The sequence below is a fragment of the Diorhabda carinulata genome, chromosome 5, assembly GCF_026250575.1.
Source record: "Diorhabda carinulata isolate Delta chromosome 5, icDioCari1.1, whole genome shotgun sequence".
NCBI classification, from domain to species: Eukaryota; Metazoa; Arthropoda; class Insecta; order Coleoptera; family Chrysomelidae; genus Diorhabda; species Diorhabda carinulata.
The window spans coordinates 28,785,622-28,803,989 of record NC_079464.1 but is presented as its reverse complement, the minus strand read 5'-3'; the positions used below and the strand labels follow the sequence as shown (position 1 = coordinate 28,803,989).

The window sequence follows — 18,368 nt, the reverse complement described above, 5'->3', positions numbered from 1 at the left end:
ATGGTATTTTCTTTTCTTTTTTGTGTATAATTGACCAGAAAATCATAATATAAACTTTAGGACAAACAAGTAAAATTATTTTATTTGTTGATTCTTGTAATCTTACTGTTTTAGTTTTGTGAAGCTCAAAGAATCAACTTTAAGAATAACGATTTTTAATCATTTTTAATATTCTAATTAAATGGGTAACTAAAATTAATAAAACTACCCCTTATAGTTGAATTAAACAGTCCATGTTTTGTGGGGATTTTTTTATTTAAAGTTACAAAAGAAAAACATTTTTTTTAAACACCCTTGTGTATATATAGGGAGTTCTTAATTAATGATATACATATGATGTGCTTATACAAATCATGTCTACATTATTAGGGGTGGATGAATATGAAATAAAAATCATTCACGAGTATACATTTAAATATCTAGTAGTACAATTCGTATACAAATTTCAGTACTAGCGCAACTTAACCTAACCACCCACCGATACAAACCAGACCTTTATAATTTGTTTTGTTATTGTTAATTTTGAGGTAAAATTCTATTCTCAAAAAGCCGGTGCTCAATTCCTGTTAATCTCTATATACTATGGTTTATACAAATTTTAATTATGTTTTTCACAAGTGACACGGAAAAATGGATTTCTAAAAAAATTCTCACCAAATATTCGCTATTAATTTGGCTGTTTTTTATTTTTTCTCAGTTCACTAGAAAAAAAGAAATAAATCATATCATATCATCATTAATTGATTGGAAACATGTTTTTGAAGAATTTTGTAGGAAATTTAATGCTATACAAAAAAGGTATCATCAATCAAATTTGAATCTTCAATATCATTCAAATGATGAGGTTTACGGAAAAAATGTAAGATACCTTTTTTATAGAGCATTAAATTTCCTACAAAATTTTTCACGAACATATTTCTGTACAATCAATTACTAATGAAGTATGAATTTTTTTTCTATTCGACTGAGAAAAAATGAAAACCAGAGATTCAGAGGATCATTTTATTGAAGCTCGTATTGATTATTTGTTCCACCCTACTGTATGATATATGAATTGATTATCGATTTAATAATTGAAATTTGGAAAATAAAGTGGATTTGTTTATGTTTTTACATGGTAAAAAAGTGTAATATAGAATATTTTACGTCTTTAATTTTGTAAATTTTTTTTATTTGTATTATTGACTCTAAAACTACGACTTTTCAGATGACACTATGTTGCATATTCATTATTTTCATCCTTAATAAAAAATGTTTTAATTTTGGAACATAACGGTATGTAGTATAAAAAAATTAGACTAAAAATATTTAATTTTCTTTCTAATTTTGTAATTAATGTGATCAATAAATTTATCTTTTTATTTCGAATTTGTCCTCTATTTATTTATCTATTGATTATTCGACACAATTTTTGTAACCGAAAACAAACAACATTTTCATGGTATTCATTCAAGATTAAGAATTATCCTTTATTTTAATGAAACTGTATTTAAAATTAAATCAATTGATGATTATTTAGTCAGTAAAAATTATTTTTAAATTTTCAAAATAGCAACAAAATGGGGTTTGTCTTTGAAACTCGGTCTTAGATAGACATTTTCAATTCGTGATGTATATATTTAGGACTTTTAAGCCATTAGCATGGAATTCCTCTCTTTCTCTCTTCCATCACCTCTGCGTACCATCCTCTGCTCGGTCTTCCTTTTTTCTTGTTCCTCATTGTTCTATATTCATCATTTTTCTTCTTGCTCCAAAATCTGGATTTCTGTATGTGGTCCAGTCACTTCATTTTTTTGAATCTTATTATTTTTTTTAGTTCTGTTTCTCCAAATACATCCCTTATTTCATTATTTGTACTTCTCAGCCATAATTCTTCCCCCTTTTTACCTCTTTTCTTCCATTATTTTCTTCTATTTCTTTCCACATTTCGCTAAGTCGCTCACTATTGTCGTCCTTGAGAACCACCCCAAGATATACATTACTCTGAACTTCTTTCAAGCTCTTTGCTTTTCCTTCATTCAATTGTATTAAAAAACTTTTCATTGTTCACTTCCCTTATGGTGTTGTCATTATTATGAACTTTGATGTATCTTCATTGACTCACTGATTCACTGTCGTTTCTATGAAGACTCTTCAAAGTTCCTTATCACATTTTCTGATGTTGAAAGGATCACTACGTCGTCTGCGTATGCCAGTAGTTGTGATATACATCTTCTTATTAAGGGAAACTTGGACTTACAGGATATCGAAGGTTGCGTTGAGAATTCTAGTTACAGCGTAACGTCCTTTATTCTTCCATTGCGTATCTCTGAAAATCCTAAAATAAAAATGAATGTTGGTTAACTAATATTTAATCCAACATATCTTATTCACAAAAATGGGCAACGTAGCCTCGAAAAACAACAATGTACAAGACAAAACAAAAACCAGAAAATACAATTCGCGACTCAACAATTTAAAACAGTTTCTTCATTAATATAAACCATTGGGGAACAGCGGAGGAACTATTTGCAATAGGCTCATACAGCATCTCGCCTATGTGTATGATATTGACATCATGGTACGGACCACTTCGGTTCTTTTAGGAGCGGTTGAGGAGTTCCAGCGAGCAAGATGACTCAATGAACAGAAAACTTCGAAGAGAACCCCGACCTCCCAAATCAGGGAACATCGCTTCCCTGTGTACCACCAATTCAAATATCTCGAGGCTTTAATAACTGAAGATAATAACGTGACAACGGAGATTAAGGCACGAGTTGCTGCAGGGAACAGATGCTCCTGGGAAGTCCAGAGTGCGCTCAAATTTGGAAGGCTCTCACGAATGTCAAAGCTCACAATTAACAAGATAATAATCTGTCCCGTAGTCACATACGGATGCGAGACATGGACTTTGACGACAAGTGAACGGATTTTCAACTGCTGGCAACGTAAGATACTGCGAAAGATTTTTGGCCCTGTTTGCGAGAATGGTGCGTGAAAGATCCGGAGGAATGCTAAGCTGAGACCGATGTATGGCGAGACAGATTTGGTGGCGTTTATCAAGGGTACTCGTCTGAGGAAGAGAGGATGCCTTCTGATGGATACCCGCGCCGAGCCATATTTGGAGTTCCTGTAAGACGGCGACTGAGAGGAAGACCACGCCTTCGATGGTTGGAGGACGTTGAGGCGCACCTGATCCATCTAGGGGTTCGGCGTTGGAGGCACCATGCTAAGTACAAAAAGGATTGGCAGTTGATTGTTGAGAAGGCGGTGGTTCTCAAAGGACCGTAGCTCCGGTTAAAGAAAAATAATTGGGCAACAGCGCGCGATTTTACTAGATTATGGCGGTTTTTGTCACTTCACTTAGGGCGCTATTAAATATAGTTACTAATAAAAATACGAAAGAAGTGATTATAAATATTTAAGCGGTGATTGCGATAGTGCCAATATCAACGTTGACGCTATTAGTACCATAATTATACTATTTGATTAGAGCGAGCTTGGAACTAGTAACCTATCTAGGTATCGAGAACGAAATGGCGAATAAACGAAGATTAAATGGAATCTTCCAAATGGAAGTCGTTGGAGAAATTAATTCATGTAAATTTGTCTATTCTGTGTAGTAGAATCAACACCATTTGTGGTACTAATCACGGAGTCACAGACTAGCAAAGTATATAACAGAAAACTTCATTTTGACAACTACTGAGCGTTGCTATCTAGAGGAAACCACCGAAAACTCCCTTTTCTAATATTATCTTGTTCGGGTCACATCGTATTCATCGGTAGCATTCAGCGGATGTAGCGTGACGACTAGCGCCAGGAATTCAATTTGACTTTCACATTGTGCGCATGCCTTAACGTTTCGCGCGAACATTTAAACGACGAAATTTTAGTTTTTCTAGGAATAGTGCGTGAAGTGAATATGTCACGCACTGTTTAGCATATTTTGGACTGTTCCAAGATGTATGACTCTATAAACTAATATCGTAGTGTCAAGTCAGTGAGTTTCTTAATCGTATGTGAGAGTGAAAAAGATTAGTAATTAAATTACTTTCAAAATCTTTTTATTGGTATAACATACCTACGTTTTGATGCAATTTTAATAGCTTCTTAGGCCGTTTAAGGTCCGCTACCGTTACCTAGCACAAGTTAAAAGCGCTCCGAAACATGGCATCCGCTCCAGAACGTTGTTGATTTTGTAGCGTATGCATACAGTGCACAAGCGGTTCGTGCACTGTATTGATGAATAGCTTCGATTTTTCTAAATCGAATTATTTTTTTCTAAAACGGATCAAATGAAACCTTTTGATTTCTTGATTGTTTCAACCTTTTTCATATGAAACTCGACAATATCATGAAAATTTGTTTGGTTCTTACATTAACTTATTTTTGTTTTAATACATCTTTTGAAGTGAAAGGAGATTTTGATTGTATATTCGCTCAAGAAAATTTCACAGCAATATTTACCAAATGGTTTTTCGAATATTTGTGCATAAATATCAAAAATAAAAATATTCTTCTCCATTTTTGCGTCACGTTCGATTTACTAAATATACAGGGTGTTCCTATATTCGACTTCCAACGCTCTAGGAGAAATTCCTTCCCCTATCGAGATGGGGAACATATGTCCGCAAACGCATCCTTTCCAAGTTACGGGGTGTTAAAGTTTTAAAAATAAAACGATTTTTTGTCGATTAATTTGAAATAGTGTGATCGATTGTTATTGAAACTTTTTGAAGATTATAAGGTTGATAAACTACTTGTTTTAACATGAATAGATGATTTCAAATTTTTCCCAGCGGCATGCAGTTTTTTGAATTCCACTATCATTCTTTTATAAAAAAGTAATAAAATTTGGCTACGCTGAAATTAAACATTTTCGAGAAAACCATCAATTTGTAACCCTGTGATTATTTAGAAAAATACAAAACAGTTTCTGCTTTAGCTTACATCTATAGGTGACTGTTGTTCTACAAAATGATATTTGTCAAACTAGACGTTTTCTTCGAAAAAAAAAAACGTTATTCATACATGTTTTCTCAAAAATTAAAAAATTTATTTGACATTTGTCTTAAGGGACACATTACCAGAACTTCTGGAAGAAATTCCTCTTTATACCCGACAAAATATGATATTTCAGCATGATGGAGATTCTTTACATTTTTCAGTAAATGTACGGCTTCATTTAAATGCCACTTGCGGACATAATTGGATAGGTCGAGGTGGACCAATTGGTTGACCAGCTGGGTCTCCAGATCTTACTATCCTTGATTTTTCCGTGGAGGCATCAGAGTCCGGTAGAAAATGAGGAAGACGTTGTTGGTCGTATACAAGCAGCAATGGAAGAAATTTTTAATACGCACAAAGTTTTCCGCAACGTGCACTTATCAATGCTGCGAAGACTCAGGGCTTGTGTAAACGAAAGAGGTGGATAATTTGGACAGTTACTTTAATTTATTGTGTTTCACCTATTTCGCTTTTAAGATTTGTTAATTAAATGATTTCTTCGTAAAATTATCATCTAAATGACTGTTAATTGAGAGTTTTCGGAAAACAGGTTTAGCGTATTAGAAGACAACACTTTTTCCGTAGTCAAATTTTACTACTTTTTTATTGAGGATTGATGGTAGAAATCAAAAATTGAAAAGAAATAACATTTCAGGCGTGGAAAAGGGTCAAGCAGCACGCCTCGAAAAAACTAGAAATCAACCTTATAATCGTCAATTGAATTTTATAACTTTAACACCCTGTATCTTGGAAAGGATGCGTTTGCGGACATAAGTACCCCATCTCGATAGGTATAATTTCACCCAAGTAAATTCCCCTTGATCGTTGGCTGATTTATATCAATGAAATAGTTTATTTTTCGTTATAAATATCCAAAATGGATTTGCAGGAGAAAAAATTAAATGTAAGACTTTTTCCTGTTTCCATTTCTATTTTCTTATGATAACAAAATTAGCTTTTATTAATATCTCATTCCCATTCCCAGGTATTTATCGACAGTTTAGTCACAAATAGTTTGAATTGAAATTATCGTCATTATACACTGATTAAATGAACGATTTTGTATAAAAGATGGTTCAAAATTAAGTATATTGATAATTACTCAAAATAGTAGTAAGTAATAAGGGAGGTATAATCTATTGAAGAGGTGGATTGGCTATTACACAACTCTTATATTACGAAAGAATAATCTGTGGGTTAATTCACGTATCATCGTATATCGTCCCAGGGCAAACTTTCAAAAACCATTCGAATTGATTAGCTTTGCAACTTTGAGAACTAAAGCTTGAAATTAGACCTGTTAAAATTGACGTAAATTTTATTGAAATGAGATAAATTGTGTCTTGTTTTTTTATTAAACGGCTCCACCATTTTTTTTTGGGTAAAGGTACCCCATGTGAATAAAAGCTCATTTTGTAGGGTTGTTATGTCACAGCTTTGAGTTTTATCAAATTTAAAATCGTATATTACCGATCATCTAATATCGAAAATGTTTTGCTTCAAAGTTTGTAACTTACATAGCACTTGTTGATGAAAATTACTCGTAGAGATAAAAAAATCTTTGGCAAAAAAGTTGTTTTTCTTATTTTTGTTCCCATAATATAAATACAATTCTCTATGCTAATGTTTGAAAATTCCTTCATCATTAGTTCCAACGGAGGAGCAATTTTTTAGTTTTATTAGCTTTTGGGATCATATTAATTTGATTGGAATCAAAACACAGTAGTACGGAGGTAATCTTAAAACAGTGTAACTATTCTTCTCGACCATTTCGTCTACAGTATATTCTTTGGAAATTATTTTTGTTTCTAAAACCCGTGTCTCCTTTGGAAGACTATTTAGCTGGAATTTAACGAATTTATGTGGTAAGAGGCGTTATCTAACACAATTCCACTGTTTGCATGTAGTCATGTAGTCCAGGTACCAGTTTTTCTTTGAACCAAGACTTTAATATCCTGAGGTTAATCTAAAGAGCCATCCTTAACATGCTTCGAACTTAATTATAATGCACAATTCATTCAACTTTGTTCCCCATCGCATCTTTTTACATTTCCAATTATCATTGATCCAGGCTTTACGAACAGTATCGTGGCTATCAAACCATGTTTCATCCAAGTGATAGATTTGTCTTCTTTTATTACGATACTCCCGAATTTTTGTTATACAGTTTGTCTACTTAAGTTGGAACCATATGGAAAACTTTTTTATTAGTGGTTTTATGTATTTTTTTCGATATTCCTTAAATGCCGCACAATACTTACAATTATTGGAAAATCAAGTAAGTGTTTGTACGAGAACGTATGACAATTTGGTTTTAACAAGACGGTGCTTCAATCTCCTTCAGATTCAGATATTTTGGCCTCCTAGGTCTGCTGATTTGATTCCCCTTGATTTTTTATGGGAATACTTAAAACAGCAGGTTTATCAGCGAGGGACATTCGTTGATGTAGATCATTTGGAGAGGATTATTTCTGAAAAAATGCCAAAAAATTGCCCCAAATATGATACGGAAAGTAATACAAGAGTTTGAGAAAAGAACAATTAATTGTTTACAAAGAGAAGGTGGATGTGTCAAAGCCTTAGGACATTGAATTATAATTTAATCATGTTTAATAAATATTCTTTGTAAGGATTTTTCCATTTCTACAATAAATAATTATTATGCATTCATTACGTATGTAAATTGCGAGGTTGTTCAAAAACAGTAATAAATAGAAAGGTTATTATATTTTTAACAGCCAGAATAATTAATACGGAATGATTAGTAAATAATCAATTGTAAAAAATAAGGATACTCTACTCTTGCACAAAATTCAAATTTTTTGACAAACCTCGTATACTGCTCCTAAAAATTGATATCTGATTGTTGCGTTTTAACTTTTGGACCATGCAGAACTTTTTATCAAGAATCCCAATCCAACTTAAGTAGACCGACCCACTGTATATTCTATTCACTGTTTATTATCTAAAATCACGTTTTTTATTAAAATCTTCACAGAATTATAACGATTTCTCTGTCCTCCGAGGTTCCAGCTCGGTTCTGCGCATTCTCAAGCATGATTACTCCCTAGTGGTTGAGAGCACTTGCATTAGAAGCATGCGTAATGGCTTAAAAGCGTCGCGCAGTGAGCAATCGCTGTCTTCGTTTGACAAATGATTTTTCGCGCTAACTCTTTTTCACTCTACTAAAAATATTTATCATCTTTTATAGCCAGCAACTCTTATTGACATATTAATCTATTGATTAATATAAATACGCAAATTGTCAGTGTCAATATCGAATTTTGATAAAGACTTTGTTCCAAAAATTATTAAACACAAACTAATTTTAAAACAGGAGAAATCTAAAATCAAGAACATTTAGATGCATTAATATATCAAAAGGTCTAGGAAATGAGAAATTGAGGAAATTTATAATAATTAATAGAAAAAAATTTGCTTTTATTTGATATATAATTAATAGATGATATCTGTTTACACCTGTGAACGAATCAGTTTAGAGATGTAATAATTGCACTGTTTGCAAAGTAACTGTTATCATAAGAATATACGAAGGACTACAATTTATTTTTTTCTAGGAAGGAATGTGTGAAATAAAAAACTTACTACATTTTAGAATATTTCATTTTGAAATTAAAGCTACAAAACAAAATTTCTATTTATCAAAAAGCTTCTTTATTCGTTATCTATGTGTATGCAAAAATGAGCGACTGAAGTTGAAACTTAACTTAAAAAAAAACTAAAAAAAAATTACACAGTGAGTTATATAAGGTGTGTCAAAAATAACAGTATGAAAAAACAATTAATTTTAACAAATCTTTTGAAAATTTTTTTAATACAAGATTTACTGTTCTTCTACAAATAGGATAACTTGTGACTGGTACATTATTATTTGTTGGCGGCAGCATCATAATATTTTTTATACACGCGATACGTTTTTTGAATCAACAGACAAAAAGGCAATTATCTAATATTTGTTTTTATGTAACAAATTACATGTTTTAAAGAATTGTAAAATACAAATTGTACTCGTTATATATTTAGGTAATAAATATAAGTAAAAAACGTTTTGTGTTTTTATTCATTTGCTGCTACTACTTCCGCCCTTAAACGTTCAGCTAGAGTTTTTCGAAATTGCAGCTGTTGGGGTGCTATGTTGCTCTTCCCTCCTGTCAAAACCGCTTCGGCGGCTTTAGCCGATTTTGGTCTCTCTTTCAACTTAGTAGTACCTAAATAAATTAAAAATATCATTTCAGCAGCAATGATTTCCATTAGTTTTTCTTAAAACTGCAACTTTTGTAAAGTATTTTTGGATGCACCCTCATTCACAATCACCCCATACGAAAATGGTCCCAGACGTACCCTGACCTAGAGTGGCGGTAATTACTTGAAAAATACCATTGTGAATTAAAAAGTACAAGATCTATACAGCATATGTTTCAAGTGAATTCGTATGTTATCTGTTACAACACTTTTATTTTAAAGGACTTATTCCAAACAATATAAAAGCTGAACTAAATTCTACTCTGTATGAGACTGCTCCTTCGTTATCAACAGTAAAATATTGGGTAGCAGAGTTTAAACGAGGCCGTATGATCTACGAAGACCAGCATCTCAGTGGTCGACCAAATGAGGTGATGACTCCAGAAATGTTGAAGAAAATCCACAAAGCGGTACTACAAGATCGTCGATAGTAGTGCGCAAGCTAGCAGATATAATAGGCAATTAAAAAAATACGGTACATCGCATATTAACTCAAAATTTGGACATGAGAAAGCTGTGCGCAAGATGGGTGCCACCTTTGCTCATAATGGAACAAAAACAGCGTCGTGAAAATCTTTGGCAATGTTTCAAAGACATAAAGCCGAATTTTTGCGACGTTTCATGACCATGGATAAAACGTGGGTCCATCACTTCACACCCGAAACAAAAGAACGATCAAAACAATGGCCTGAAAAGGGAGAACCAGTTCCAAAGAAGGCAAAGACCGTTCCATCTGCAGGCAAGGTCATGTGCGTCGGTTTTTTGGAATGCTCTTGGGATAATTTTCATTGACTATCTGGAAAAATTATCAACGGCGAGTATTATGCGAACTTATCGCAACGTTTGAGCGAATAAATCAAGGAAAAACGGCCGCACTTGGCCAAAAATAAAGTGTTGTTTCATCAAGACAATCCACCAGCTCACACATCCGTTATTACAATGGCCAAAATTAATGAATTAAAGTTCGAATTGTTATTTCATGCATCCTATTCGCCAGATTTAGCCCCCTCGGATTATTTTTACTTTCCAGACTTGATAAATTGGCTTGGTGGTTCAACATTGAAGAGATGTTGTCGCAATTAATGGCTATTTTGAGGAACTTGACGATTCTTATTATAAAATGGGTATCGAACTTATTGCCACCGTCCGTTACTGATTTCGTCAGTAGTATGTATCCTGAATGGTACTAATTACTAGGGCTGCGACTACTAAAACAGACAATGTGGTACCATTGGTAGTATTTTTTATTAAATCATCTCAATATATCCATTTGGATCAATATTTCCCTTCCATCTGTCCTCTAAAGAGTGTAATGTGTTTAATATTCATTTTCAGGTTTATTCGATTTGATTTATCACTATCTAGCTCTAGATTTCTCCTGTATATGCGTATATTTGGTAACTATACAAAGTGTATTCAAAATTTGTACTGCAATCAATTAAATTTCCTGTCTTTGCCTTTTGTAGTTTCTTAATATTTTTGTATACATTTAAAATAAATTGTATATATATATATATATATATAAATTTTTGGTTTTTCTTTGTTGGGCCAGGTACTTCAGGGACAATCCTCATAGCTGCTAGTCTATAGGGATCACGTTGGGGCAGTGTCCAGTTAAACCTTATAGTAATTTCTCGGTTACTGCGGCTCCGGGGAGCACTTCTCCCCCTCGAGAATCTGGGAAATATTTTTTTTCATAGGAATATTCCGAACATTAAAACTTGAATTAAGAGTTTTCCCATGATTCTGTTTAAGCCTAATTTTATTAGTGATAAATATTTCTGTAAACGTGATATTACATAAGTGTAATAAGACTTCAGCCTTTTGATTATGTTAAGGTTAAGCCTTGATACTGATACAAACATCTGACTACAGAAATCGCACCATTAGATCGCTGGCATGAAGCTCTTTAACTATATCTGTAACACTTTAACAGAGAGAGAGAGAGAGAGATTCGTTGGGTAGAGTTTAGTAGGAGGAGGGTTTGAGTAGGCCCTGATATAGGAATTTTTTTCCTCTGCAGGGCTGGGGCTAAACACTCAACGTAGTAACATCAAGTTTATACTAATAAGTTTAGCAGAACCGTACTCACAGGCATTTTTCCATAATAAAGTTCCCACTCCCCCCCTGTTCTTTGAAGAGATAAAGTGAATTTCAGAACTCGATTATCGTATATAAATTGCCACTTAATGGTGGTGGGCCTATAATTTTTACGTTTTTCCCTTGGCCACTTTTCTTATTATTTTTTCCCTTAAAGCTGTAATATAAACCGTTCCCGAGAAATGGTCGATGGCAGCTCTTATTTGCCCACCTGGTACATACTATATCATCGATAATTATATGAAATTGTAATTACATTATAATTGGACACATTGGATAACAAAAACAAAATTCAAACACTCCATTTTGTTCAGGTTAAGTCCCCAATGAAACTTAAAAATTGCAGCATATGGCTTTAGTGCGAAAAAATATTTATTAATTTTGGAAGAGAAAACTCCAATTATTATAGTGATTTATATTGTATTTCTTCAGTAAATTCAATACAAATGATCAATAGTAAAAACTATCTCACCTTTATCTAATTGTTTACGACGAGCTTCTTTTTTCAATGCCACCAATTTATCTCTTTGAGCTCGCAAATAATCTTGGCGTTTTTTCAATTCCAACGCGTCGATCTAAAAACATTACAACTTTTTATTCGATGGTTCTCACATCTAATACACACAAAAAATCCACCTCATCTTTTTTTTCAGTTGGTTGAGAATCTTTTTTCTCGGTAATGCTGGGTTCTTTCTTAACTGTCGGCTCGATAGCATGCGCTGATGGCGCAGCTACATCTGGAAGTTGTTTTTCTATAAAAAAGGAACCGTTTATTTTAAATACAAAAAAAAATCCTCTCAATATTGGACGATTAGATTGAATTAGTTAGTTTAAATTAAGTGTTTGACCCTCTTACGTGTGAGTGATGGGCACTCACATACGGCGTAATCTGCAGTTTCATCTGGCTTAGTAGATTTTTAGAGATGTAATAGCTACACTTCAAGTTACAGCAAGAATAAGTTCTGGGTGATTTCAAACAAATAATGTACATTTTAAATTTATTCAAACAATAATTCAACAATATTGCGTAGATTTGTGATAGCCAGGAAAATTTTTGGCATCTTCTATAAAGAACAATCAGGATTCTTTTCCCTTGTCGTTTAATACTCTGGATCCTTCATGAATTTCTTTATGTCAGAGCCAACACTAATGCACTTATATTTTGGTATCGCTGAGGAAGGAAATTAATTTTGGCAGTATTGATACCAAGGACCATATTTGTCCATGGCCTTAAGTCTCATCGCTAAGGAATGGATGGAAGTTTATTATCATACAGAAGCAAGATTTTTAAACTAGTTTTAGAAGAGTCGATGAAAAGGAACATGCTTATGGCCTAATTTAACCAACAGGCCGTTAACATCATTGAAAAACACTAGTTTTTCCTCATTGGGAAAAATCAAAACCAAATGTCGACTTCGGGTTTGAGCAAATTCCAATGTTTAAGTCGTGATCCTAAATATTCATCCTATTTTTCCGATAGATTCAGATTCCTGGATAGATCATCGAAACGTTCTTGGTTCACTAGGACTGGAGCATTGCTAGTTGAAGTCTAATGAAAATCTAGATTAGAAGACGAATCTTACGAGCGTCTGATCATGTCTCACCGAAATTACGTTTGTCAACCGAACTTACATCGGGATACTTCAGAGTACAAATCTTTTGGTTCACGACAAATTAGTGGTTTTTTACGAGACCAATCGGTTAGATTTTTTTGTACCAACTTATATAGCAGACAATGTGGCGCCCACGATTCATCTAGAATAGTAAATCAAATTTTAGCACTATTTAAACAACATTTTTCGATATACGCAGTGATAAATTTTTTTGGCCATCTGTTGAGAACTTTCCACACAGGTAACAAAACCAATTGTAGCTTATAATCTTGCGCTTCGAACACGACTGACATTGTTTCAATAGTTTAGTTATTCTATAAAGTATAAACATGATGAATTAACGTTGAGTCATTTATTTCTATGTTAGGAGTTTATCAAACGTATCACAGCTTTGTTCGCGGTAGATATCCTGAACATGTTCTGTCACCAGATTCATCCACAGATTAAAATTGTGCGTTCGCGGTGCTAATAAATGCCGCATGTTCATTGATTCTTTTTGTGATATTGACTACGAAATAACCTCTAACCTATGTGCCTTTCTACGTAATTGAATTTTAAAAACCTGGTAATTAACAAATATCAAGAATAAACCTTTGGCTAGTTAATTACGAAGATGTATTGATATCTAGTGAACCTAGACCAGTTACCATAGCAACGAACAATAACTTATTAGAAGTGTCAGTGTAAAGTGTAAAGAATTGGGGTATCGAGCTACCATCAAGTACCTGTATTTAAATGGGTTAAAAGGTAAGCAGATTTACGAAGATATGCTTAATACCCTTGCTGATCAATGTCCTTCGTATGAGACCGTGAAAAACTGAACTGAAAGCTTCAAAAGAGGTAAATTTTCCATTGAAGATGATGACCGATCGGGATGGCCATGTTCATGACATGATTTTATCAGACCGTCACGTCACGTCAATTTGGACCGAGAAAAATTGCTGCAAAATGGATTCCTATATGTTTGAATGTTGACCAAAAGCGTGCAAGGGTAGAAGCATCGATTTGAAAACGATGTAGACTTCTTAAACCGAATTGTTACTGTGGATGATACTTGGGTACATTTCTACGATCCAAAAACAAAGCAACAATCAATGGAATGACGACACTCTGGTTCTGCAAGACCTAAGAAGTTTCGTGTCCAAAAATCTGCTGGAAAAGTTCTTGCTTCATTTTTTTGGGATTGTCATGGAGTGAGAGTCATGATTGATTTTTTGGAAAAGGGTAGAACAATATCTGGAGATTACTATTCGACATTATTGACAACTCCACGGAAAAAATTGAAGAGAAAAGTCGGGGAAAGCTATCCAAAGGTGTTTTGTTTGTGCAGGACAACGCCCCTGCACACCAATCTCATGTTGCCATACAATTTAGTGTTTGAATTACTAGAACACCCCCTTTATTCACCAGATTTGGCTCCGTCCAACTATCATCTCCTTCCTCAACTAAAAAAAAGTTAAAAAAGTCGAGAATTTTCCTCCAACGAGAAGGTAATATAAGCTGTGGTTTGCACAGTTGCAGGTTCGCTGTAATAAATGTATCCAATTAAGAGGAGAATATGTTGAGAAATAAAATATTTTGACATTGAAATTTTGTTTGGTTCGTGGTATGGAGGGTAGAGGTAGCATAAGTTTAAAGAAAGATAATGACTTCGGCGTACTACTTGAGTTACTTTTCATTTTACGTCCACTCGAACTTTTCACTGAGCAAATTTTTCCCATTATGATTCTATTTAGTCTTTTAAACTTTCGTGATAATTGAATTTAAAATTACTTGCAAAAATTCTTACAAATTGACAATAATTAATTAATATTCAGCGTTATCTCACAGTAGCTTTTCTAGGTTATATTGAATGAATAGTGAATAGTTTAGATTTTGTATCCCAATATTTAATTAACGACTCTAGTCATTTGAAATATTGAATTTTCTAACACTGAATACTTCACTCTATCTAAAATAACTAAGTTCATATGATATCTCGTCCGACGAGAGCATTCTGGTTAAATTGTGAATTATAATTTACCGTCTACAAACTGACAGTTTTTAAGCTAAGCCCCTATATGAGTCCTCCTTACCTCTACCCTCCATAGTTCGTGGAGGATTGTATATTCAGAATTCTGAACGAAGCATGCGATTTGACACGTCCAGAAGATATTCAGAATACTTTCGGAATGTGTCCAAATTATCTACCACGAACGAAGCTCTTATTATTTTGGTGGTAAGGCCAAGGTGAAGGATACCTAACAAAAAAAAAATATAAATCGCTTATATGGGAGATCCGTGGTTGAATAATGTAATTTTATAACTTATATAAATATTATCTTCTATTCAACTTTATCGTTTGTTGTTTCCCTAATAAAATTTCCTAAGCAGATTAAATTTAGTAAACTAATAAGCAATTATGTATTCTATAATTAATTACCTTTAGTTTCCTTCAAAACTTTTTCCAGAACTTCCTTTTCTCTCTCCAAAATTACTTTTTCCTCCTCTATATTCTCTATTTTCTTAGGAGTCTCTATTTCTTCACGTTCATCGTTAAAATTTCTTAAAAATGATAATATTTGAAAGGAATTAATCACAAATACATTATTACTTACTTAGCTACTTCTTCCATAACATGTTGTTCCAAATCTGAAGATTTCTCAACATTTGCTGGTATTTCTCTAACATTTTCGTTGTGATTATGTGGAACAAATGATTCAGGTGTTATACCATATTTTTGTTCGATCAATTCAAGAGCTTGCAGTTGTAATTCAACATTTCTTTGTGTCATCATTTTTTTAAACATTTCGAAATCGTTCGCCGCCCAAATTTGTTCAAAAGAATTCTGTAAGTCACTTCATAATTAAAAGATTTATATTTCTCCTTGAAATTAATCATACGTCATCTTCGATATTTTGCAATAATCAAACTCATATTTTTCGCAATTATGCTTTAATATTTTTTTGTGTGTAAATTAAAGTGATTTGAAAAGACTGTCATATAATTAAATCAAGTTTAAACTGTTTATAATTGAGAAATTCATACATAATAATTAATTCAAATACTCTTCGTAATATTACCATTAAAAAAAATTTGTACTCACAGGATCAAAAGCTACTTGATATCGTTTACTTTCTTTGCAAGCATTCTCAAACTGCTCAGCTGTAATTCCAATATCTTCCATAAAATTTCCAAGCATAAAATCAACCTAAAATTTGAAACGTGGAAAAATATTCAAATTGATCATTTATTAACACGTACCAAATTTTTAAACTCGTCAAATATATTTTTGTAGCCTTCATTGTCTTCTGCATTTGGTTCAAAAACTGAAAAAAACGGGGATCAAATATAAAAATTGGTTTTTGTTTATTTTTGACACCCCCCAACAACCCAAAGGCTAATTAAAAGTTGGTAAAAACATACATAAGACAACACAATTGATGTTGAAAAGTAAAAATAAACAAAGGTACATTCAAATGAAATGAATGAAACGCTTTTTCCATTAAGACCTAACTGCGAATTCCAGCAAACGGAACAAATAACCCCCCAGCGACAGAAGAAGTGCTATTGAACGCTGCTGGCTGCTTTCCCAGCTTCAAGGTTCGAAACTCGAAGGCCCCAGGTTTAATGGTATTCCCAACGTGACACTCAAAGAGAACTGCCTTCAACTCGGCGAAGAGGGACCGTATTATTGAAGCGCTAACAAGAATGTACGTCCCAGCTTATCTGAGAGCTATTTCACCAACAGAATAGTGGAATACGATAAGGAAATTTGTGCCTAGAGAGTATGGAGTCCCGGGGGGTCCCGCAAGGCTCGGTACGACGGTTTGCATCAGCTGGATCTACCAAGAGCAGTCACATCCATGGCATTCGCCGATGACATCGCTCTTATTATTGTAGGAAAGCATTTGGAGGACTTGTGAGCGGTTCTAATAACTAGTAAGAAGAAAATCGAGACGATTGTAGGTTTGTAATAAGTCACTTGATCCTCTCAAGTTTGAGTAATCCATCGATGTGTATCCGCTGCTGAGACCTCTAAGTCAAAGTAACAGAATAAGTTGTTTGACATACACATACAAATTGGTTTGTTTAATTAAATTTCTGATTGCCGACAAGGAAAAGAACTACAAAAGGTGAATTTCCTCGTATGGAAGAAAGCCTGGTCATTTGGCTAAGACAGTGTTGAGGACAAAAATCGTCTATTAGTGGAAATCTGTTAAAGAAAAAGCAAAATAGTTCGCGTTTCCTCTAAGCATCAAAAACTTTGCAGCAAGTGAAAGATGGCGTATAAATTTCAAAAACAGAAACATGGAGTTGTGTTTAAAAAAGTTTGTGGGGGAAAGTGGAAGTGTTGAAGATGAAGTTCGCTCAGATTGACGCGGTAAAATGAAGACTTTGATTGAAAACTTTGATGCCCGAGACACTTTTAATACTGATGGCCGATTTTTCAAATGTTTACCAGACAAGACACTTGATTGTAAAGATGGAAAATGTCATGGGGAAAACATAGTAAAAAAGAGGTCGAAAGCTCTGCTTGCAGTGAATATGGACGGATCAAAAAAACTTGAACCCTTAGTGATAGGAAAGGCAATGAAGCCGCCATGTTTCAAAGGGGTATAAAACGGTACACACCAGTTTTTCTACATAGTCTAACGTAGAACTCTACTTCTTTCCGCTAAATACAATTTCCAAATTGCAACCATTGGACCAAGGGATCATCCATAATTTTAAGACATTCTGTCGTGAAGAAATTGTTAAACTCGTTTTAGAATCTCTCTACAAGCAGCTAACTGCTTCTAATGTTTACGGAAGATGAAGAACCACAATTTGTACATCAGCGGTGTGAGTTTTTCTGACTTTTTTCGAGTGAATGAAGATGCTGTTGTCTCAGGTCCACTAACTGATGGCGAACTTTTATCTGCGACAGATAAAAATGAAAAAATCAACAATGAAGATGAGGATGATACATCAGAACCTCTGACAGAAGTGTCGGTTAAGGAACCAAGAGCCTCATTCGATACATTACAAATGTTTTGTCTACAAAACGAAAGTGTTTGATTATCAACACTCAATAATTCGAAATTTTATTTCTTTATAAACAAAAAAATGAATAAATTACTTACTCAGAGATTTTTCTTCAATGAAACTCTGCAGAGGTGCGTTCCATATAGGTCCATTTAGAAAAGTAACAAGCGAATCGAAAACCCAAGCATTATCCTCTTCCATATTTGAAGAGTATTGAGATGATTTTTGACCAATTTTTACACTAAATAACAACAATAAGTATACAACTGAATCGCGATGCGTAGTTTAATGGAAAATTTATTTTTTCGTTTGTTTACATTCAACTCTTTGATCGTCATGGTGACCGATACAAATAAACCTTCTTTTTCGTAAAATAACATGAAAAAAAAAACATAC

At 33.6% G+C, this 18,368-nt stretch overlaps 1 protein-coding gene across 1 annotated transcript; it reads right to left on the bottom strand.

The window, feature by feature from the left end:
- Positions 1–8,597: 8,597 nt before the first annotated feature.
- Positions 8,598–18,272, bottom strand: LOC130894260 (cilia- and flagella-associated protein 36). The gene is made up of 8 exons (XM_057800955.1): positions 18,071–18,272; positions 16,209–16,273; positions 16,051–16,155; positions 15,563–15,792; positions 15,388–15,509; positions 11,989–12,104; positions 11,825–11,927; positions 8,598–9,218 (listed from the first exon to the last, which is right to left on the bottom strand). The coding sequence occupies exons 1-8, from the start codon at positions 18,171–18,173 to the stop codon at positions 9,067–9,069; spliced, it is 996 nt and encodes a 331-aa protein (XP_057656938.1). The 5' UTR covers positions 18,174–18,272; the 3' UTR covers positions 8,598–9,066.
- Positions 18,273–18,368: the final 96 nt, after the last annotated feature.

Coding starts and splice junctions, on each gene's coding strand:
- LOC130894260 (XM_057800955.1), bottom strand. CDS start 18,173: ATGGAAGAGGATAATGCTTGGGTTTTCGATTCGCTTGTTACTTTTCTA. Junction 16,274..18,070: donor CATTGAAGAAAAATCTCTGA/GTAAGTAATTTA, acceptor CGTTTTTTTCAG/TTTTTGAACCAAATGCAGAA. Junction 16,156..16,208: donor TTGACGAGTTTAAAAATTTG/GTACGTGTTAAT, acceptor TTCAAATTTTAG/GTTGATTTTATGCTTGGAAA.